The sequence below is a fragment of the Rhipicephalus microplus genome, chromosome 7 (assembly GCF_043290135.1).
Source record: "Rhipicephalus microplus isolate Deutch F79 chromosome 7, USDA_Rmic, whole genome shotgun sequence".
Lineage (NCBI taxonomy): Eukaryota > Metazoa > Arthropoda > Arachnida > Ixodida > Ixodidae > Rhipicephalus > Rhipicephalus microplus.
In genome coordinates, this window is record NC_134706.1 from 43,969,164 (window position 1) to 43,992,577 (window position 23,414).

The following is a 23,414-nucleotide window of genomic DNA, read 5'->3' on the forward strand; positions in this document are numbered from 1 at the left end:
GCTGCACGGAAACTCCGCATGCTTGCTCGCAAGCGCACCACGTCACAATGGAACGAATCACATTTCATCCATGCACGGTTAGGTATTTTAGACCAAACCCTCAGTCGTCGAATTACTCCGGAATTACGCCGACGAGACGCTACTATGCTGTGCAGATTATGGTTGGGCGTCGCATTTACCAATGCGTACGCGTTCCGCATAGGAATGGCTGACACTGCTGCATGTGACCATTGTGGCAGTGATGAAACAACTTGGCACATTCTGTGTGAATGCCCACAATACTGCTCGCAGAGACTCTCTCTGCAGTGCACTAGATGAACCAGACAATCGGCCTCTTTCGGAAGAAAGACTCCTGCGCTGCTGACAGGACTTTATGTCGCAGAACAAGGCTGTGAAGGCGCTCATGCGCTTCTTGCGTTCAACCGGCCTGTCCAAACGACTGTGATCGGAACTCCCTGAATGTGTGTGCATGTGGTTTTTTTTCCTAATTTATTTTATATCTATCCTCTTTCCAACCCTTTTCCCCACCCCCGTACAGGGTAGCAAACCAGTTCGTCTAGGTTAACCTCCCTGTCTCTTCCTTTTAATTATTTGTCTCTCTCTCTCTTGCCTTCATTCCCCTTATTGCACACATCCGATTTTCGCCTATCCTAAGTTTCCTCTCCACTGCTTTGACACTTCCTCCGTTTTTCAGAGCATGTTCAATTCTCTCCATGTTTATATGCCTTCTTACATTCTAAGTGTTTCTAGTCCCAATAGATATAATATCGCCATTTTTGCTTATATGACACTACAGAATAATATTCTTCCATCCATAATACCGGAGACATCCCTTGTGAACACTAATAATACTACATTAGCTGGCAAACATATTTTCATCTTACCCATCGTCCGCACCAACTACGGCAGACAGTGATTACATTTTCCAGCACTGGCTTTCTGAAATACGCTACCATCCACTTTAAAACTACTAAATGTCCATAAATTTCGTTCTAACCTCATAAAGTTTCTTTTTGATTCGTATAACTCCGGTTTTTGTCTGCTCTAGTTTTTTTTCATATTTGTTTATTTTATGTTTCACTGTATCTTTGTATACTATTGCTATGATATACATTCTGCGCCTATTGTATTTTGTTCATTCTCTGCATTTTATTATGTCATGCACAGCATTTTTTGTTTTATCTTTTCAATAATTTTCATGCCCTACTCTTCTTACTCTTATTTACTTAGCCCCATTCCTTTCATTTTTTATCGATTTCTGGTAATGATGTTTGTTAATTTGCTTTTATTTATAACCTTACGCCATTACTAGGTCTTAATATTGCCATTTTGTAGATGTTATTCTTTATGTTATTATCCACAGGAGGTCTCCTTTATGTCTGTGACTAGGGGAGCTCCTTCTGCATATTCTTACGTTCTGAAAATTCTTTCCTTGATTTGAAATAAGTCATTTTGATCCTGATTCTGATTAACTGAATTGTAGTACCGAAACTTCAAATGCAAGTTGTCTCCACCACTTTTTTTTATAGCAACACCATCCATTGGTACTACCGAGACAGGTAGGATTATTATACTTGTCTTTCGACAGGTTTATTTCTATAAATGCGCTGGCAAGTATTTACAAATGCGACTGGGAAAGAGGAACCCAGGAGTAAAAGAGACCTGTCGTAGTTGGTAAACATTCATTCAAAAGGCAGGGCGGGCAAACACAGAATCTAGAAAAAAAAGTCAAGGCACCACCAAAGCATTCGTGCTGACTTGGCCTCCTTCTTCTGTCGGCGTTTGCATGCCCTGTCTTTTAAAATAAACTACGAGGTGTGATTATGGCACATTATCCCGGCTGTGGCGGCAGCATTTCCGATGGAGGCGGAAATGTTGTAGGCCCGTGTGCTCAGATTTGGGTGCACGTTAAAGAACCCCAGGTGGTCGAAATTTCCGGAGCCCTCCACTACGGCGTCTCTCATAATCATATAGTGGTTTTGGGACGTTAAACCCCACATATCAATCAATTATGGCACATTGAAGTGTTTGTTTTACTGTTTTTTATATTCAGCCAAATTCAGTTTTTTATACTTCTTTACATGTTTTGTCCAGTGCTCTCCACATCCTTGGGCCTTTTCTCTTTTGTGGTTGAGCGTCATGCCACAAACGTGCATCAAAACCATCACTTTCAGTGTTTAGTGAAAAACGTTGATTTCTCAAGCCAAGTGCGCTTTCCTGCTTGGGAACAATGTAGCCCCATGCCTATGCATGTTCATCGAACACCAAATTTCCCGCCGGTGTTGCTTAAGGCCTGCAAACGAACTATCAGCACAGCCTCAGTGCACGTGCCGAGACACCTGCTGCACGCAATTGGAGTACGAAAGGGCGTATCAGTGACGCTCTTACGCCCTCCGCTTGCGTGCTGAACGTGTTATTACGTCAACACCAATATCATTTTCTCGGTCCGCATCGGAGAGCAGGAAAACAGAAGTTGTAATGTAGATTAGATTACTAAAACGGTGGTATTTATTTATATGTAGTTTAGAAGCCTACTTTACGATTGCTGGTTGTAATTGGAAGAGCACTTTTCATCGTAACCCTCAGTAAATAAATGTTTAGAGGAGACACCTGTAGCCTTGGGCTTGTCGCATCAATAATTTTAAGACGTCAAGAATACCATAAACGTCCATCTGATTTTTTTGTGGAGGTGTCGCACACGACGAATTTCAACACACCTGCGAAACAGCAACTGCAAATACGAACTGTCCCCTGTTCTTCTCTTACAGAATCACCAACCGTGAGAACTACTGAAACAGGTAGGAATATTACACTTGTAATTCTGCAGTTATATTACTGCATATTCGCTGGAACGTATTCAATAAGAATTACAAAGATGAACTTTAGAATAACAAACGGCTGAGCTAATTGGTGAGCATTCATTCAAGAGACAGTGTGGGCAAACACCAATTGAAATAAAAATCAAGACGCCACAAATGAATTTCTGCTGTAATGTCGTCTTACTCGTGTCCGTCTTCGCACGCCTCGTCTTTTTGAAGTTAACGACGAAATGTGATCATGGCATAACATCGTTTTTTATTTCAATATTCATTTAATTGTACAGAGTGTTTGAAAAAGTGCGTCTAATATAAATAAATCTACTGAAAAGATGAGTCTGTGTGTTAGCGGTGGCGCTATTTTTACTGTGGCAGAAGGCATCTTGAGATACGCATTGTCGTCATTTACCGCAGGAAGTGAAAGTTTGAACAGGTAATAAAATAATTACCTTTTAACCAGAAGACATAGATGGTCGAGTCTAATTGGTGAATTCAAGACCTTCCTACTAATAGTCGAGAGCCACTTCAGAATTTCTACCCCGCCACGGTGGTCTAGTGGCTAAGGTACTCGGCTGCGGACCCGCAGGTCGCGGGTTTGATTCCCGGCTGCAGCGGCTGCATTTCCGATGGAGGCGGAAATGCTGGAGGCCCGTGTGCTCAGATTTGGATGCACGTTAAAGAACCCCAGGTGGTCGAAATTTCCGGAGCCCTCCACTACGGCGTCTCTCATAATCAAATGGTGGTTTTGGGACGTTAAACCCCACAAATCAATCAATCACTTCAGAATTTCTAAAAGGCGGTCACTCGTAGTCAGCGAGGAGCGAAGAAATCTGTTCAATTTACCTGGTGAAACCGAAAGCAGCACAGCAAACTGCACATCTACCATTCGCTTCGAAAACTCCCTCAATGACGACACTGTTTCCCTCAGCGTTATCAACCATCAATCTAAATAATTTGTTCATGACAAGGGTTTTCTGCCGCATGGCCACTTGTCGATGCTCGCTTATCATCGTCCCAAGTTTCTCTTTTAATAACGATAGTCTTTCTTTGGAACTTTCGACACAAAAATTTTGGTCTGTCTGTCTGTTTGCCTGCCTTTAACGGTACCCTAAACGGCACCAAAGTGGGCAAACAATACTCGGAACGGCCGACCCTATCCACAACGCCCACCAATATTGCTCAAACTCAGCGTTCATACGTGTGCGATCATCAATTTTAAAAAAATTACGGCATATTCACGGGGTGAATGATGATGAATGGGCGAAGCTCCGGAGGGATTCATCGGTAAACTGTGAATCTTCCGTGTAATTCGCCCAGTCGATCATCATGTAAAGACGTGAGAAACGCTGCAGCCTCTTTCACGTACGGCAGGATCTTGGTGGCGGCGTCGCGCCGCTGCAGCCTCTTTTTCACGTACGGCAGGATCTTGGCGGCGGCGTCGCGCAGCTTCACGTAGCGCTTCTACCTCGCGCGCTCGCACGTCGGGATTCTGTCTGCGAGCGCGTGCTGCTGCCGCCTTGCGCTCTCTCCGCTGTGCAGCCTTATCCACCCGGCGACTCCGAGCGCGCGCCAACAGCGAACGGATTTTATTACAGCGCTCCCCCTCGCGTACGTCGCCACACTAAATCGAACGATTGCCTTCAACCAATGACACGCGCCATATGTGACATCATTCCTATTTTATAAGATCTCGCGTCTTTCATCAACTACAAGTACCGCTTTCTAGTTTATAACATCTTGCATCTTTTCATCATCAGCTACAAGTACCACCATCTAGTAAACACTACAAGAACTAAACGAGAGGTGGCTACATACAGGAGACGGTACCGCCATCTAGTGAACACTGCAAGAACTAAACTAGAGGTGGCTACATACAGGGGACGGTACCGCCATCTAGTGAACACTGCAAGAACTAAACTAGAGGTGGCTACATACAGGCTACAGGGGACGCACAGCCCACGCCCTAAGGAGCTTCGTCCCTAAAACAATGATTGCGCATATCTGAGGCCCCATAAAAAACGTCAATATTCTGTAAGTGTGTATATTACTAGAAAACGCATACATAAGCAATTATAAGGACCGTAGCGCTTATCACGTTGCGCTGACCATGCAACGCTTGCACGAAAAGGCAAATGTTTCGAACGCTGTGCTAACATGACACAGTGGTGGCACCCACCCGTCGCCATGCGTTCTACACCTTATCATCTCCTAGACGCGTGCGCAGGGTGTGCGCGATTTGTTTTTCAGAATAGCTGCCAGATAGCGCTCATGTCTCACGTGTGGCGTGACTTGATGTGCTCGTTCGCCTACGCTGCACGCTCGAGGCACTCTAACACATCGCCTCCAGTATACCATTCACCAATTTTCCTGCGCAAAACGTCGAATAAACGTTTCGCTCACTCTCTCCAGACGCAAAACTATCGTACGAAATTTGCAGTGTAACATGCAGATACAGGGCCAATTTTTTTTCTCCTCTTTTCTCCCCATCGTAGATAACCTCGCCCCAGCCCCTTACAGGCACTGAGCCGTGCTTCTAACTAATGCTGCAGAAGTTCTATTTCCTTTCCTCGACCCTCTCCTTCTCTCGACCACGAGGTAGACAGTGTCATCATTAAAGGCATTAACGAAGGAAATGATAATTGCGTAGTTTGGGGCCCTGGCTCCGCTTTCGCCAGCTAACGTAGTGATTCTCCACTTCACGCAATTTTTCGCTGGTGAGAGCTCAAGACGTCTCAGCCTGAAAACCTTATCTGCAGAGTTAGAGTCACTCGCGGCAAACGAGAGAAAATGCGTAAAGTTCGGCACCCACGAAAACGTGCTGGTCATTGACATCAATCATGTCACTGCGGTAGATGCATTGTTCCATATTACAGAAGCAAGTGGAATGCAAGTTTGGCATGACACACATAATAATAATAAAAAAACCTGAGAGCTTTTAAAATATTCACGATGTCTCTAGCAACACCTACCAACAGTTTCTGACCATGCTTTATTCAGGATTCACAGACATTACAAACATGTGGTGTGTTGGCACGTCATGATGCGTACAGATTTTGTTTAGCATTATGTTGGTTAAGATTGTATAAATTGTGTTCTTAAGGGCAAATCCATACAATCACGGCTTGAAGTGGGTAACTTCCAACACTCGTCAGAGCCTCTGCTCACCGATTGCTAGAATGAAAAAAGCCGGTTGCCCCGAACATCACCTCGTTTCTTTTGCTGAAAGTTTGCAAAATAAGCATATCCATCTGGGCATCAGTGTGCACTTTAAAGAAACAGAGAGAAACAGTGTAACAGTAATCCCCTAAAAGCATAAAACTTTGAATAGTAGCAAAGATGCAAATCAATTTCGGCTAAATTGTTTTCAGCCCACTTTTAAAGTGGGGCAACAAACTTCAGTTATGAACTCTGGACTAAACATGCACGCTCTAGCCGAAGCGTTCTTATGCCCCGGCAAAACACGACAACAAGCACTTATCAGAAGGACCCTGTAGCTTGCGCTTCTTTTTGATAATACGGACATCTCTTCTCTAACGTAAGTGACGACTTGTCATAAGACCGTGAGCTACTCTTAGGCACTAACGCAGCCCGCTTGTCTCGTGAGGATGCCATATCCCCACATCTCAAATTACACAGATACGTTGACGGTTGACTTGATAATCTTAACGCCAAAAAAGCTTAAAGTAGAATTGTGGCAGAAGCCGAACTCGATATCTGCTTTGTTTGGCGTGCACTCGAACACCTAATGGTATTATAATAAGAATTGTAGCGCAAGTACGAAAGTGCCGGAAGAAAAGAGAATAGAAAGCAAGGAATTCAGAAGCGTGATCTCTTTTTCACGTGAAGCTATCGAAGGCTGGCTCACGCATTCGTCATCAAATTTCCTAATATGATACGCCTCAGAAATTTTGCGTGTTTATTTGCACATATGGCGTTCCAGCACACTCACGGCCTCATTTTCGAGGTCGGGCTTCCGCGATATAAAGTACAGCAGCACGTAAGGTGGCAAGCTCCGCTGCTGCGGATGTTGTCCTATGTGACAGTTTGAACTTTATAGTGACCTGGTACGTCGTGATGACAACAGCACCTGTGGAGCTGTCAGCCGAGGCCGATCCATCGGTGTAAATGTGGGTCCTCAGGCTGTATTTTTCGTTGAGTAGCGACAAGGTCACCTGTCGTAGGACCACTGTTGAATGACGGCTCTTGTTCGTTATTCCTGGAATAGTGAGGCACACCTGTGGTTGTTGTAGGCACCACGGAGGTGACGCTGGGCTTGTTGCTGGAGTGAAGCCAAAAGGAAGGCATTCTCTATGGGCAGAAATAATCTTTGAAAACATCGCTTGTGGTCTTTGAAGTGGCAACACTGCAACATGGTGACCAAGAACTCGGCAGAGGTGTCTTATGTAGGCTCTCAAATTATCAGTGGTGATGTATGTTTGAATTGAATGCTCTCTTGCGATCATAATTGCCCCGTAGGCCTCAAATCGAAGCTGGCACCCACAACTTTTGTCGTGCATTATAAGGTTGGAACTTATCCCTTTGCATAAATCGTTCATAAGCTCTTCCAACCTTTTCTTTATGCAACGTTCAGTTTTACCTATGTAACATTGAACGCACGTTATCGGAAGCCTGTAAACAACACCCACTGCAGATTCTATAAATCAATTTGTGTGTTTTACGTCGAGTGTCCAACTTTTCATGATAATTCCACTAAGGCGTTAATATGACAACTTGAAAATCTCGCCTACTTTGCACGGTACAGATCACACCACATCCATACCATATCTCAAGCCATAAATTTTCAAGCCATGAGATGTATTGTGGAATGACAGCCACTTTTTTGCTCTTTCGTTTTTCCTGGCTTCTCTTGCTCTTGTTTGATTTTCTGGAAAAATGTTTCGCACACTGAAGAAATGACAAATTTTGGGAATCCCGCTGAACGAAGTCTGTTTATCTGCGTTTTACACTGTCAATCATACGTAGTCATGACTTAGATAAGTTAGCACTTATAGCCAATGAAGCAATCGCTTCCTTTAACCAGTTTGTGTGGCAACAAGCATACTTTAACAAGGGCTTAACACTTCGTGGTTGATATTCACAGCAGACGTGATTTGAAAACACTGTGGTATTAATATCTGAGTACCTCGACGGTCACTGTTGGAGAACTTTGCAGGCGAATTCTATCCCAACCCTATGTGGTTTGAAAGCACCTAAAACAAGGTCAGCCAGGTTCTAACTATTTTTCATGGAGGGCGGCAGAAAAGTCAAGTAGTCAATCGTCAACATATCTGAAGGCGGTTTGTATCTAGAGGTATCACCACCAATTTTAATCATTTAAAATGGCTGCGTAACTTTTGCGCAGGTGAGTTGTGAAAACTGCATAAGCTTCGGAAACGTAATAGTGGGTCTCTTGGGAAGTAATACGCATTGAGCATTGTAACACTCAAATGAAAAGAAAAGGATGCTTTTTAATAAAAAAGTATGGTTTGTTGGCCTCCAGGAACACTTTTTTTTATATCGGTGCAGTAAAGAGAATATAAAATTCATACCACGCCCTTCATCCTGTTCTATTTCACCCTAAATACTGAGCTTATTGTAATGCATCCTGTTTTTTTTTTCACACTAGAAAACACCACAACAACCACAACAACTACGAAAGGTAAGCATATATATATTTCTGCCTTGAGCTTTTAGAGATTTAATCGCCTTTGATGCTGCTACGAAAAAAGCCGAGATCACATTTAGGTAGCCATAGAACGTGTATGAAAGTGAATCACAATATAGGAAAATATAGGACGTATGTCTATACATAACTGCTATATAAAGTGGCAGCAGTCTTAGAGGACTACTGCTAGTTCAGCGGTAGTGCATGCTAGTCACTTTTACGTAACTATGGGCTGTTCATCCGAGAGTAAAATTGCGTGATCTTAGAAAATTTTGACACCATAATTTGAGTTGGTCAGACGAAGTTAACATTCACAAGAAGAAGCAAGTAGATGAAACAGCAGGAAAACTCTAAAAAGACATTTCACTAAATCTTGATATTAGGGTGAGCCCAAAGGCATAGAGTTTCCTAATATACACTAGAGGGAACTCTGGCTCTAGTGTCTATGGGAGCTGCAACGCACGGCGCTTCAATGAGCAGGGGAATGATGGGTAGTACACACATTTGTCTAATATTCGTACTTCCGGCCTGCTTTTGGCTTCGCGTGTGTTCGTGTGGCTTAGAGCTTTTTTCTTACGAAACAAGTATTAGCAAGTGTTCAGCGGTTGCGCTTCACCATTTTATTTTTTAAAACTTACTTTCTAAATTGGCTCACGAAGTTCAAAAGGGTTCAATCTTTCTTTCAAAACAAAACCGAAACACAGCAATAAACGAAGCCGCAAGTACGATTCGCCGCCTGCAAGTACGAAGACTAGGCAAATGCGTGTGCTACTCATCATTCCCATGATCGCTGAACGATCGCAGCGCCAGAGTGCCCTCTAGTTAGTTTCAGGAAACTCTATGCCCAAAGGTAATCCTTCAAAGTGTATTCATGTCGCACAATTAAAAATACCGAGGAATTGTAATCGAGAGCAAGTATAGTATTGAAGCTCGAAACTTCTTTCAATGCTTTTGAAAGTGAAGATATTGCTAGTAAAATTAACCCGAAGAGGCTGGTCTGAAATATTTGTACACGTTACTTTATTGAAGCATGGAAAGCGCACCTTAATCTTCACGCTGCCTATTCTCAGAATTTTGTTTCAATACTACCACTTAGTCGCACATCTTCTGCTTTATATTGACTTGGTTACGATGATTAACGTGGTCACTACGAAGCCAGTTAATTCTTTCCACATGATTCCTTACATTTTATACGACAAATCAATCTGCATTGCATAGCCTATCTCTCTGTCAATGCATTATAAAGAGCAACATCAACATATATGATTTACTTTACTACTTTTTATTTATCTTCCAAGGTGCTCGTGAAAAAGATGAGCCGAAATACGGTAAGAGTTTGGGTATTTTTGTTTGGCGTGTTGGAAAAGACAGGATAAAATGCTCAATTTCAAGGTACTTATCCAGATCAGTATGAACACGAAACATGAATTTTCTAGTCGCATGTGACAATGTTTGTCTTGCGTGGTAGCTTAATGTGTTAAGGTGAGAATTCAGCGTAAGCGCAAAGTCATTTATTCCCTAATGCTGTTTACATACTAAGTGTATTGCGTCAGCTATAACAGTTACGCTGCCTGCAACCACAAAATTACATGACATATATATATATATATATATATATATAGTCTAGTAGATCCTCCGTGAGCGGTCACAACGTGGTTTATTTCGACGTTTCGGCCTAGAGTCTGGCCTAGAGTCTGGCCTGATGAAGGCCAGACTCTAGGCCGAAACGTCGAAATAAACCACGTTGTGACCGCTCACGGAGGATCTACTAGACTATATGCAACGCTACGGCCACTCAACCACCATGCCTGCCTATATATATATATATATATATATATATATATATATATATATATATATATATATATATATATATATATATATATATATATATATATATATCGCGCCCAAGTAACAAGAGCAGGTTGTCGCTTAGCCCTTATTGAACAGTTCTGACTTAATTGGCAATGCGACTTCAGACAGAAGATTCAATTAAAAAGGGCACTTGAGGGGCTTGTTTTCATTCTTAGACACACCGTGAATGAAAACCAACTCACACTCATGAAAAGATCATTATTGAGTACATAGCTTTATTAACGTCAGTGTGAATGCAAACAAATAATATGAACAAAGAGACAACCTCCGTATTGAACGACTGAAGCTGGCTATGAAATAGCGCGTATGATAGCCCACAAAGTTAGCATGCTGCTAATGGTTGCCATTATTTGTGAGGACTATCGAATATATCTTTTAAAAAAAGTCATCACTGTATGTAGCCTTAAAAATGCCGGCTGTGAAACACTTTTTTCTCAATCATATAATATTCACTTCAACTAACGCAGGAACACTTCGAAGTTTAAACGCGCGGATATACGAGATAAAGTGTATGGCAGTACGAATGTTGGTGTAGCTACTTGGTGGAGTGTTTGATACGTAATCGATGATTGCAGGTTTTGTACTTTATAGTGGCAAGTTCTTCTTACTTACATCCTAACTTTTTCGCATTTAGGTGATAATAACAATGCATACCGTCCACTATACTTGAACTGATTGCCTGCTGAATATTGTGGCGTCAGATATGATGAAGTCACTGGAACTAAATTCAATTTGAATATATTTATGCAGAAGTATCGTTCCCATAAGAACACTGAGGCTGAGGTGGTGGACATGGTAGCTATTTCTTATTTTTGTAAACTGACCGTGCTGAGCGAGACCTTACAATAGTTACAATGAGACAAGCTTAGACATTGAGAATTGATTAACAAATATATAACACTACCATCTAGAGCATAGAATGACTGGGACATGTGGACCTTTGTCCTAAGGAAAAATGTATATATATATATTCATTATATAAGTACAGAAAGAAAAGGCGAAATAAATTTAAAAAAAGAACATGACACTGCTTGAAGACTGTCGCTAAGACCAGTCGCCTGTAGAAAAAAAGAAACAGCGCTTTTAAAGCCTTCGCGGCAGAGGACAAGCACGGTTAGTTTTTTAGAATCATATACTCCTTTTCACAGCGCAGGGTATAGGCCGTTCTTAAACCTGGCTAACGTCCCTATCCTTCCGCTTATTTCCTTATTCTTCTTTCTGTCCTACGTGTTCAAGTTGTTTTTGCACCGTCATGTAACCAGCACGTTGTATATATCAACTAAGCGCATGACGGCACGCCGAGAACACGTTACCATAACTCCAACATTGTCATATTTTAGGGTACTACAGAGATTCTTACGGCTGTTTCTACACGGTTTTGACATCTCGTAACCTTCTGGTAAGAGGCATTTTTGACGTGGTGCTTGGTTTTACATTCATCAAAATACTTTTTTTTCGGAAGTACTGCTGCACCCTCTGAACGATATTGATTTTATCATTCCAGTATCATGCCTATTGCACATACTACTGTCCATGGTATCCGTATGTATACAAAGTTCGTAACGGGGTGACCTGCTTAACGGTAAGGAGAACTGAGAATTCTTTGTCATATTTCAATATACTACATGCTGTTCCCTTTAATATACAATAACAAAAAGTGAAGATGCACGCATTTTTTTCGACATCGTCCATGTACTTGAAAACTTGATACGACATTATTCTCAAGAAAGAACACGTAAGTGCCATACATCATTTAAACCTACAACTTTCTCGACGCATTTATCTTCTTCTGGCTCCGGATCCTAGAAACAATTTGCAAATGCGAAGGCTCTGCGCAGGTAATGAACTCGTTGCCATACAGAACACAGTGTTCAAACGTAACACTACTATCAATACGCAGCTGTTTCTTGATTGGTTCCATTGTTTAGTCAACATTGTGGCTGGAATTGCGACAACCATCGCAGTTATATTGACTTGTTTGTATAATTTAACCCACAAAGGAATAAGAAGTGTTGAAGCGAATCTCAATCACTATGCCCTGCATGTCCACGCTAATGTCTGTCCATTCGCTTAGTTTCTCATCTTTCTCCAGGATGACATTGACTGTTGCACGAAGCACCGTCTGATCAGGCAGGAGCATAACTAACAAACGAAATAAAAGAGCGCCGACCAAAGTCGGAGTGTGTGTGTGTGTGTGTGTGTGTGTATGTGTGTGTGTGTATGTGTGTGTATGTATGTATGCATGTATGTATGCATGTATGTATGCATGTATGTATGTCTGTATGTATGTCTGTATGTATGTCTGTATGTATGTCTGTATGCATGCATGCGTGCATGCATGCGTGCATGCGTGCATGCATGCGTGCATGTGTGTGTGTGTGCGTGTGTGCGTGCGTGTGCGTGCGTGTGCGTGTGCGTGTGCGTGCGTGTGCGTGTGCGTGTGTGCGTGTGCGTGTGCGTGTGTGCGTGTGCGTGTGCGTGCGTGTGCGTGTGTGCGTGTGCGTGTGTGTGCGCGTGTGTGTGTGTGCGCGTGTGTGTGTGTGCGCGTGTGCGTGTGCGCGTGTGTGGGCGCGTGTGTGCGCGTGTGTGTGTGTGCGCGTGTGCGTGTGCGTGTGTGTGTGTGTGTGTGCGTGTGCGTGCGTGTGTGTGTGTGTGTGTGTGTGTGTTGGGCAGGGGGTTGATGGATGGATGGATGGATGGATGGATGGATTGAAAACGCTATTCCAACAAATTAGAAGGTCACGCACAGTATGGTAAGCAGATTGAAACATGTCCCGCGTTTCTCACGCACAAATGGCGCACGAAACGTACTCACAGATACAAATGAACACGAACGAGCGTCTCAGTTGTTATTTGGCTGTGTCTGAAAAGCGTGCCCTTTTCGCAAACGAAAGCTGTGCAACGATTTAAGTGACCTTTGGTCACCCCGTAACTAAAACAGAATCGTTCCAGTTCAAGCCCAACGCCAGCCAAGACGCATGATCATATTGATCCTCACCACCGGGAGATAAAAGCGCGCTATAGAGATCGTCCATTCTTCCTCTCCTCGGGCCAAAGTACGCGTGAGATATGAGGGATGCCGCACGTTCATTGTGTGATTTCGCTGACCGTGCTGAACACACGATAGCTTTCCCCGGTGACCGCCAACAGCGGTAAGTAGTAGATATGAAAAGCTTGCCGTTTGAACGTTGAAAAGGGTAACTCTGTCAGCGGCACTCGAGTTCGCACAGCTGAATTCTCCGGCAGCGTTTCATTCTCCGGCAGCGTCTCCGTGTTTGCTCGGGAAACGCTGCACTGCGTTAACGTGGACTCCGAGCCCTGAGCGCGTCCACTCGACGCGGTTGCCCATTGGTTCAACGAACATTCAAAAAACAAAAGTGAGATTCGAGCCGGGACCGCAGAGCGACGCACCGCAGAGCGAGCCGAGACGCGAGTGGCGTCGGACGTATCCGATCGAGCTCCTGCACCGAGTCCAGTTTCCTTATACATGTAACCACTGCCGATTCACCTGTAACTTAGCACAATACAGTTTTTCTTAAAATTTGAACCTTGCCTTGACTACATTCATTCGGACATCGCTGACATGGTGCAGTCGACAAGATGTGAATCGACCGAGCTGCATGCGGAGGAGGAAACGACGCCACGAGAAGGAGCGACGCCGCGCCGTACATCGCCTCGGGACTCCGAAACGACCATCGTCGAAAGCGTGTTCACGACCCTCGACCACAGCACGATGGCCAATGCAACAAAAAAGCAACTAGTCGACGAGCTGAGAGCACGAGGTCTACGGTGCTCCGGACGAAAGGACGAGCTTATCGCAAGAATCATCCGCGACAACATCACTCGCCAAGCCTTAGAGCCGACGGACTTGTCAACGAAGGACCAGGCTGCCTACGACGACGACAGGCAGGTGCACATGGAGACACTGTCCGCCGACAACGCGAGGCTTCGCGCTGAACTGAGCAGCCTGCGAGCCCAGCTTAACCGTGCGACCACGAGTGAACGTGAGACATTGCACGAAGCCCATCAGAACGCTTCACTGCCAACGGAACGGGTGACGACTCCAACCCTCGGACTGCACCATTCCGTTCTTGCTGACATAACGATGTCCTCGGGTTCGACGCGGCCACCGTCACTGAGCGACGGCACCAACCAAGACGCGGCACGCCCCGCCGCGTCGACCGTTTCAACGCACGAGGGAGAACCTTCCAAGGCCCAGATCCTCGCCGCGCTCGTGAACACACAAGCCCTGCTCGCCAACACGCTGTCGAGAGGTCCACCGACGACGAGCCCCATCCAGATTCATTCCACAAGCGACATGTCATCCTCAATCCCCTTGTTCGATGGGACGCCGCAACAAAGTGCTCGCGAATGGATTACGCAAGGGGAAAGAATCGCAGCGCTCGCCCACTGGACGCCATCGCTGATGTTGGTAACAGCAGCAAGCCGCTTGACGGGATCTGCCAAGGATCGGCACAGCGCCTACGGCTCACAGTACGACACCTGGGAGCAATGGAAGGAAGCGCTCATTCTCCGATTCAAACAAAAGCTGACAATGCAGGAGTTCCTCGAACTGCAGACGAAGCGACGCCTTCAGAGCCACGAGACCATCGTCGAGTACTTGTACTCGAAGAACGCCATTCTGAACAAGGCGCCGTACCGTTTAGCAGAGGAAGAACGTATTTCCCTCATTCTCAGCGGCATCGAGGACGACACATGGGCCAACCCACTCGCAGCGCAGCTGCGCGGCACAGTAACCGAACTCATTGACCGAGCAGCTTTGCTCGACGCGAGGTGTCGCACGACCGTGTGTGCCGAGAACGACAAGAAACCGTCATCGTCTACAGCAAGCCGTGGTCAGGGTTCGAACCAGCGGGTGCCAGCCAGCAGCTCTGCCAACTTGCCGAAGGCCAACCCGCGCAGCGATTTCTCGGGAGCTCCACACCCGCGGCCCATCTCTGCTCGTTCGTGCTTCAACTGCGGCGACATCGGTCACCTGTCCCGTGAGTGCAGAAAGCCGAAAACGCCAGCAACGATCAGAGCGGACGAGAAACGAGCGAAGAGGGACAATAGCAGCCACCAAACAGGCACTACGTCACCTAGGCAAGCGAACTGTTTTTTGCATTCGACGGGCGGCACATTACCAATAGTGTCCGGTACTGCTAACAACCGACCCGTCCGCGTGTGCATTGACAGTGGCGCCAACTTATCCATCATGAGTGCCAATGCCTTGACGGACGACATTCCCACGCACGCATGGGTATCGCGCGAGAACATTGAAGTTCTCAACCGCAGCATATGCCCAACTCTCGCTGCAACGCTTGATGTGACATTGGGCACCACGAATGTGCGACTCGAAGACGTCGTGGTAACGGAACTGCCCAGCGGCATCGACCTGATTCTGGGATCAGACTGGCGACGAGTCGCGAACGTCGACGTAACGTTTCACACGTCAAACGATCTGACTATCATTCCAGTCGAGCCCTCCGGAAAATTTTCATCGTCCGAAGTGCCATCCCCGAAAAAAGGCACACCACATTGCACCGGGGAAACGCTTATTGCGACATTCTGCCGGCAATCGGATGAGAGTGTTTCCAAAGACGATGGGTACGTGCGCCTCAACACGGAATGTCCCGCACCCGACGAAGACTTCATGAGTCTAGTCGAAGACGCCACACGGAAGATAACGAAGGATGCCACCGAGACAGAGAGGGAACAACTTCATGCGATTCTGTTAAGGCATCACCAAGCGTTCACTTCCAAAGGCGACACTTTGGGCATGTGTCCTCACACCGAGCACAGCATCGAACTCAGAGACAATATACCAGTGTCATCGAGGCCGTACGGGTGCTCACCGGCTGATCGCAAGTTCATCCGAGAACAGGTGAATGACTACCTCTCCAAGGGCATCATAAGGCCGAGCGAAAGCGAGTACGGTGCCCCAACGATAGTTGTCGACCAACCGCACCACCCGACGACTCCACGAAGAATGGTACACGACTATCGCAAGCTCAACGAAAAAACCATCAACCCTTCTTATCCAATGCTGTCATAGAAGACGTTATTGACGATGTCATGCGCGACGGATCGGCTTATTTCACTGTGTTGGACGTGAAGACGGCATTTCTGACTATACGAATGAATCCGGACGACGTACACAAGACCGCATTCGTCACTCCAGACGAAAAGTACAAATACCTTCGAATGGCCTCTGGGTTTCGCAAGGCCCTTCAGACCATGCAAAGAGTCATGCGTCGCACGTTTGATGGCTTACCTAGGACAGCTACGTACATGGACGATGTCGGGCAGGGAGCCACAACAGTGAGGGAGGCTTTGGATTTGCGGAACGAAGCACTCAGGAGAGTCGTGATCAACGGCTTGAACATGGATCTCCGGAAATGCCAGTTGATTCAAGACAAAGTATCTTTCATGGGTTACATGATCTTCGCCGAAGAACGAACACTGGACGAAATCAGAGTTGCCGCTGTCGAGAAGTTCGAGCCGCATCGCAACGCATGGAAGCTGTACTCCTTCCTGCAGTTCGCTAACCACTACCGAAAGTTCATACCAGAGTTTGCAAAGGTCACGCACAAGCTACGGCACCTTCTGGTGAAGGACGTTCCTTTCGTATGGACTGACGCTCATGAAGCAACCGTCAACGCCATAAAACACGCCTTGAAGAACCCGCCGATTTTGGCAAGCTTCCGCCCAGACTGCCCGACTAACGTTCACGTCGACGCTTCGCAAACCGGCCTGGGTGCGGTGCTTTCTCAAACTCAAGACGGAAAGGAGCGAATCGTAGAGTACGCAAGCAGATCACTAAACGAGCACGATCGTGGTCTACACTCTAATATGCTCGAGCGCATGGCGCTCCACTGGGCGATCACTGAGAAGTTTTCGGTCTACCTGAGAGGAGGCCCTCGCTTTACAGTGTTCCCGGACAACTTCAGCTTGTCATACCTCGTCCAGAAGGGAGCCAGCAACCGCAGATTTGCGAGGTGGACGCTCGACTTAGCAGAGTACACCTTCGACGTCAAGCACAAGCCAGGACGCCAGAACTCCGCTGCTGACGCACTCTCGAGGCAGTCGGAATCTGCAGAGGCTTTCGACCAGGGCGTTTCGACCCGAGACCTCCACTGCTACACAGTAGTGGTCGGCAAACACAGTCGCCTACGCGAGTTTCAGGAGATGGATACTGACTGCAAAAGATTTCGGGAGGAGGCCAAGCACAAATCTTCAGACTACAAGATCGAAAACGACATACTGGTGAAGAAATCTCTCGAGGGAGGACGGGTCAGTCAGAGGGTGATCATTGCCGCTGCCCTCCGAAGCAGTGTGATGATCGTTTTCCACAACAACGGCCACCTAGGCGTCGAGAAGACAAGAGACCTGATCCAGCGAAAGTACTGGTGGCCATCGATGAGAAAAGACATACGCGAGTATGTTCACTCCTGCCACACGTGCCAGACTATCAACGCCCGCACGACACGGAATGAAGGTTGCCTCATCCCACGCGATATTCCTACTGAGCCAAACGCGGTGATATCCCTGCATCACATCGGTCCGCTAAACGAGAAGGGAGACCACATCCTCGTGTGTATCGACCACGCCACGAGATACATGGACGCCGTGACCATACCGAGCACTTCGTCGACGCACTATCTTGACTTCATGACAAACCGGTGGATTCCGCGATTTGGAGTTCCCAGCGTCATTATTACGGACCAAGCCAAGGGATTCGTGAACAAGAAAACCAACCAATTCCATCACAGACTGGGAATTGCTCATCAGAACTCCCCACCGTACTGGCCACAATCAAACGGACTGACCGAGCGAATGGTAGTGTAGCGGAGCGAGAGAAGGAGAGACGTGAGATGACGTCGAAGGCGGCCGATGGGGCCGAGCCAATCTCGCCACTTTATTGCAGGCCTGAAGCGGAACCACGTCGGCTACCAGCGTCCAAACCGCCAGGCCAGAAGCTCGTTCTAATTCTCGCGCAGCTCCAGCTCGCGCCAGCTGCGCGAGAGACGCGGCGCGGTGATGGAAAAAATGATGATGATGATGATGGCACTACAGGGCTCCCCCCCTAGCGCTTTGCGCGATTTGAACGCATATGAAAAAAGAAAGAGGGCGACAAATGCTATGTACATGAACGGCAGTCCATAAAGTGTTCCTTTGGCAAGTCCAGTTTGTCAACGTGTAGTGACCATCGGGAACCAGATGGTCTCTGGTGGGCGACACTGAGAGTTGTGCAGTGGACGAAGAAGTAAGCGCTCGATGGAAAGAAATCCGTAATGACGGATGGCTCGGTCCCAGAGGTCTTCAATCGTGGAAAGCACCTCTAGAATTTTGAGGTCTCGCGCCACTTGTGATGCGTTTCTGTAGGCGAAAGAGAGGCCGTACTCAGTGACGCTGTGAAGCGACGCGTGACTGAGAACGTGCTCGACTGGTGCACTAAAGTGCGGGCTGTAAAGCGTGTCAAACGGGCCCGTGTCGTAGAGGCCGTCGTAGAAGGTGTAGTCACACACGTCGTCCACAGGCAGCGGCTGCGACTCGTTCGTCGCCGTGCCGAATACGCGGACCACGGGAAATGGCGTCATGGGAGGCTGTGCAGGAAAGACGGGTTCAGTTGTCGCCTCAGTCACTGTCGAGGTATTCGACGCTGGTGGACTGGTGGCAGTGCTTGTTCCCATGCTTTCAGTTGGCTCCACAGTGGTTGTAGTTAGGTCGGTTGACTTGACAGACGTCATAGACAGTTCAGTTGGCTGGTCAGACGTCGTAGGCAGCTCAGTTGGCTCAACAGATGTCGTAGGCAGTTGAGTTGGCTCCACAGATGTCGTAGGCACTTCAGTTGGCTCGACAGGGGTCGGAGACAGTTCAGTTGGCTCGACAGATGTCGTAGATAGTTCAGTTGGCTCGACAGATGGTGTAGGCAGGTCGTACGCGGGACACGCGTCGCTAGTGGCCAGACGAGAGGAAGTCGGGAGGTCAATAACGGGTGAAAGGTCACCTGTGCCAGGCTCCGAGGCGGGCGGCAAGGTGGCCGTCATCTGGTGGGGCCACGGTTGGTAGCACACGTTGCGACGCAGTGACAACCCCAAAGTCGCGGGCCCCTGGAAGCGGTTGGTACGTGAGGCCATTGCGGGCGAGCATTGAGGGCAGGCTCTGGCTCCGCGAAGGCACGGCGCTGGGGCCCGTCGTAGACCACGAAACAGAGACAGGGACAGGGGCGGGGAGCGGGGACGCCGAGTGTGGTCGGCTGCTGGCCGGGTAGGTGCGAGTGGAATGTGGCGAGGCACCCGGCAGGCCATTGCTGGCACCAGTGGCAGGTGGCGGAGCGGTAGAGGGCACCGTCGAGGAGCTAACCAGCAGCTGCGGCGAGGAGGAGGCCGAGACGTCTGAGCTGGTGGTCGCGGAAACGGCGAGGGCCACGGTGTCGCGTGCCGTCGCTTTCTTGGAAAACGTGCAGGTAGCAGGTACGTGCGATGAAGCTCTGCACGGGGGCTGAGGGAATGTACCTCTCGGAGGGAAGGTCAGTCGCAGTGGGGGAGTCTTCTACCTCGCGGTCGTGATCAGGTGCAGGAGTGGATGTTTCTGCTACCGGATCAGGTGTAGAAGTAGTCGAAGCCGGGGTACCGAGGTAGCGGTCAATGGAGGGCTGCGGACCGGTTCGTACCTTGCTCTGCGACGCCGGGGAAACCTGCCTGGCGCGGGTAAACGGAAGCGGACGGTATGTGTTGCCGCTGCGGGCGAGCACCGCAGTGCAGAGGGCATCGTAAGGCTGCGGGCTGGTGCTTGAAGTGGCAGCGAGATGGCGCAACTCTACCGGAAGGGCGTCGAGAAGAATGTCGTGCATCTGCAGCTGGTCCGTGACGCCATTCAGCGCCAGAACGGCATCGAGCTGCATGAACCATACCTTGGGGTAGGTCGATTGGAACGGTGGCACTGGCGGGCAGAGTTGCGGGAACATGGCCGCGGGCCGCTCGGCGAAGGGCGTGTTCTCCGGGTCACCAATGTAGCGGAGCGAGAGAAGGAGAGATGTGAGATGACGTCGAAGGCGGCCGATGGGGCCGAGCCGATCCGTCACCCCCGGAAGCTTTTCAGGCCTGCGCGTCACGTGACGTGACGTCGACGACGTCACATCGCGCCGGCCGGCCGGCTGCCCTTCGCTGGGTGGCTGCGCCAGCCGCGAGCGCCCTTCACGCCTACCGACTCGGGCGAGGTTCCTTGACATCATGTCCGCACGATTTATCAAGGTATCCATTGATTGTATGGTTTAACGCGCCGACGCAACGCAGGCGATGAAGCGCGCCGTAGGGGAGAGCTCAGGATCAAGTTTTACTACCTGGGAATCTTTATTGTGTGCCGAAATCTCGTACACACGGGCGTTTTTGCTTTTCGCCTCCATCAGAAATGCGGCCGCCGCAGCCGGGTATCGAAACTGCGCCCTAGTGCTCAGCAGCGCTACGCCTTAGCCACTGAGCCACCGTTGCGGGGGAACTTATCAAGGTATCAAGAAATAATGAATATCGTGAATGGAATAATGCGTATTTATTTATCACAGCCAGACGCCGTCTGTACAAATATCACAGTGCACATTGTTCTCGGTCCAGGCAGACGACAGGCAACAAGATGTTGCCCTTAATGCTGAAAATATGCCAAAAGTACAAAACACAATATCTTGCCACATAAAACTCAGAAAACAAAACAGATTGTAACAGCAAAAACATCCCCGAGCTTTGGAACAGAAAAAGCACACTTTCATTTAAATTGTAGGTTAGAGGAAAACATACCATTCGTTTATCATAGTAGCAGTAGCAACACAAGGTATCAGGTTCAAACACTTGCCAAAAAATACAATACAAAAGAACACTGGTGATTAAATTGTGGTCCACAGCATGATAAATGACAGAAAGAAAAGTAATTGTACTGCCACAGGTAGGTGCATGTCCTAGGGAAAAAATCAAACAAAAATCTAAGAAAAAAACAAATCACAGTGCACAACATGTCTGTACACAGAGTGCACAAGGAAAGTGTACACAGCTTAGGTACCAAAACGGACTGTACAACTGCTACAGTGGGCACCGAGGCAGTTCGAGTTAAAAAAAAAGAAAAAAGTACAGCACCTTTAAAAGCTAACAACTTGTAAAGAGATACAAAACTGGAAACAAGGCTCAAACAAGGGAATGTATTGCTTGAGCCAGGTGGCAATAAGTGCAGCGCTCCTCAGACAGCATCGACAGGTTGTTCAAAATTTCCAACAAGGAACTTACTTTTTGAACTGAGTCTGGTACAACAGCGCTACCAAGGTTCTTGATTGGTGAACCTTGATAGCAGGCAAAGACTTCAAGGTTTGCAAACACGGTCAATGACGCATTCAAACAAGGTTCACGATAGTCGATAATGTTCAAAAACATGGAGCACTCTTCTTTATGAATCGCAGTCCACTTTGGAGACACTGACACCCCTTGCAGGCGAGCCCTTAGTTCTTCGAGGGACGAAAACCGGTCTCGTTTTTGCTCCGCTTCATATGACGCCAGCGACTTTTCTACAGCACGGGCGAGTTGGGAGGCTTCTTGTCGGCTCCTCTTGGCGTCAGGGGTTTCTCTCGTGCTCTGGTCTCGTACTGATAGGTAGGACGGACAGCCGGAAAATACCGTTGGGACAGATCCAGGACGCAACCGTGGTACTGGGAGTGCAACTTCAATAACTCTCCCTGTCCTTGGATCCGTCTACGATGTCGTCTTCTCAATGCATGAAGCGTCGAAATGATTCGCGCACACCTGCAAAAACGTTTCAAGAACGTCTGAGACGCCACTTCTCAAAAGAAAAAAATGCGCTCCCGTTTGCATGACCGCGTTTACAGTCCGTGTAGCTAAAACAAAGTCTACCTACGTTTCGCAAGCATCTAAATAAAAGCGCTGCGCTAAGCGGTACAAGCAACATGAAAGGAAACACGGGAGCGTGATGTCACCGCACTCCACGAAGCGCTTCCACCGAGAGCTTGCAAGAATGGACGACACCACGGCACTGTTAGTGAACAAAGCGCAGCTGACCATCCTTGCTGCGAACGCTGCTGGCGTCAGCGCTTCGCGAGGCCCGGCGGCCACACGCTCAAGTATTTCCCATCATAGGTGATTTCTACCCGAACAAGCAACGACAAGCTAAGAACAGGAGCATCTCAAATTCTTACCTTAGTGCACGAAGTCGGCACGAAGTCCTTCCTAGGAATGGCGCGTAGCCATTGTTTGAGAGCGTCGGCGTCTTTAGGGAAGGAAAACACTTGTATCTTCTTTCCTGTTTTGTAGTTGCCGGTGCATCCGGGTTCACAACACTTATTCGGCATTGTCGCATCACTCCAGCATCACGCACGGAAACGAAATTGCCGCAAAACAACAACGGAAAGCAACAAACGTGAAACACCGTCAACACCACGCCGCCGAACCGTCACCACCGCCGCCCGCGCTGCGCTCGCTGCCGCTGCGGCTTCCCCGAGAGTCGGCCGGCCGGAAATGACGTCAAATTGCTGGGCGCAGGCCTGAAAAGATTTTCCGGGGGTGACGGCCGATCTCGCCACTTTATTGCAGGCCTGAAGCGGAACCACGTCGGCTACCAGCGTCCAAACCGCCAGGCCAGAAGCTCGTTCTAATTCTCGCGCAGCTCCAGCTCGCGCCAGCTGCGCGAGAGACGCGGCGCGGTGATGGAAAAAATGATGATGATGATGATGGCACTACAGTAGGAACATTGAAACAGGTGCTACGCAAAATGCTAAACAACAAGGACAAATGGCAGAAGGAACTACCCCGAGCAATGCTAGCAATCAACGCCACGAAGCATCGTCACAGTGGCCACAGCCCATTTCGACTCATGCACGGCTACGACCCAAAACTGCCAGGAGAGCTCAACCTCGCCTCAGTCGAGGGAGACATCGACGAGTCTAATAGACTGCACGACTTGGCAAGGGGACGTGCGGAGACAAGAGAGAGGCTACTGCAGAGTCAGCGCAAAACAACGGTCCGATACGACAAGAAGCGGCGAGCTCCGAGGTTCATAACGGG

At 47.9% G+C, this 23,414-nt stretch overlaps 1 protein-coding gene across 11 annotated transcripts in view; it reads left to right on the plus strand.

Moving 5' to 3' along the window:
* LOC119179565 (uncharacterized) overlaps positions 1–23,414 on the plus strand; it is a 159,702-nt gene that overhangs the window by 131,270 nt on the left and 5,018 nt on the right. For all 11 annotated transcript variants that reach the window (XM_075869091.1, XM_075869090.1, XM_075869092.1 and 8 more), the window contains 6 exons: positions 1,530–1,559; positions 2,769–2,798; positions 8,443–8,475; positions 9,780–9,809; positions 11,697–11,755; positions 11,861–11,938. In XM_075869091.1, the coding sequence (XP_075725206.1) occupies positions 1,530–1,559; positions 2,769–2,798; positions 8,443–8,475; positions 9,780–9,809; positions 11,697–11,755; positions 11,861–11,938 (260 nt within the window). The remainder of the gene's footprint in view (positions 1–1,529; positions 1,560–2,768; positions 2,799–8,442; positions 8,476–9,779; positions 9,810–11,696; positions 11,756–11,860; positions 11,939–23,414) is intronic.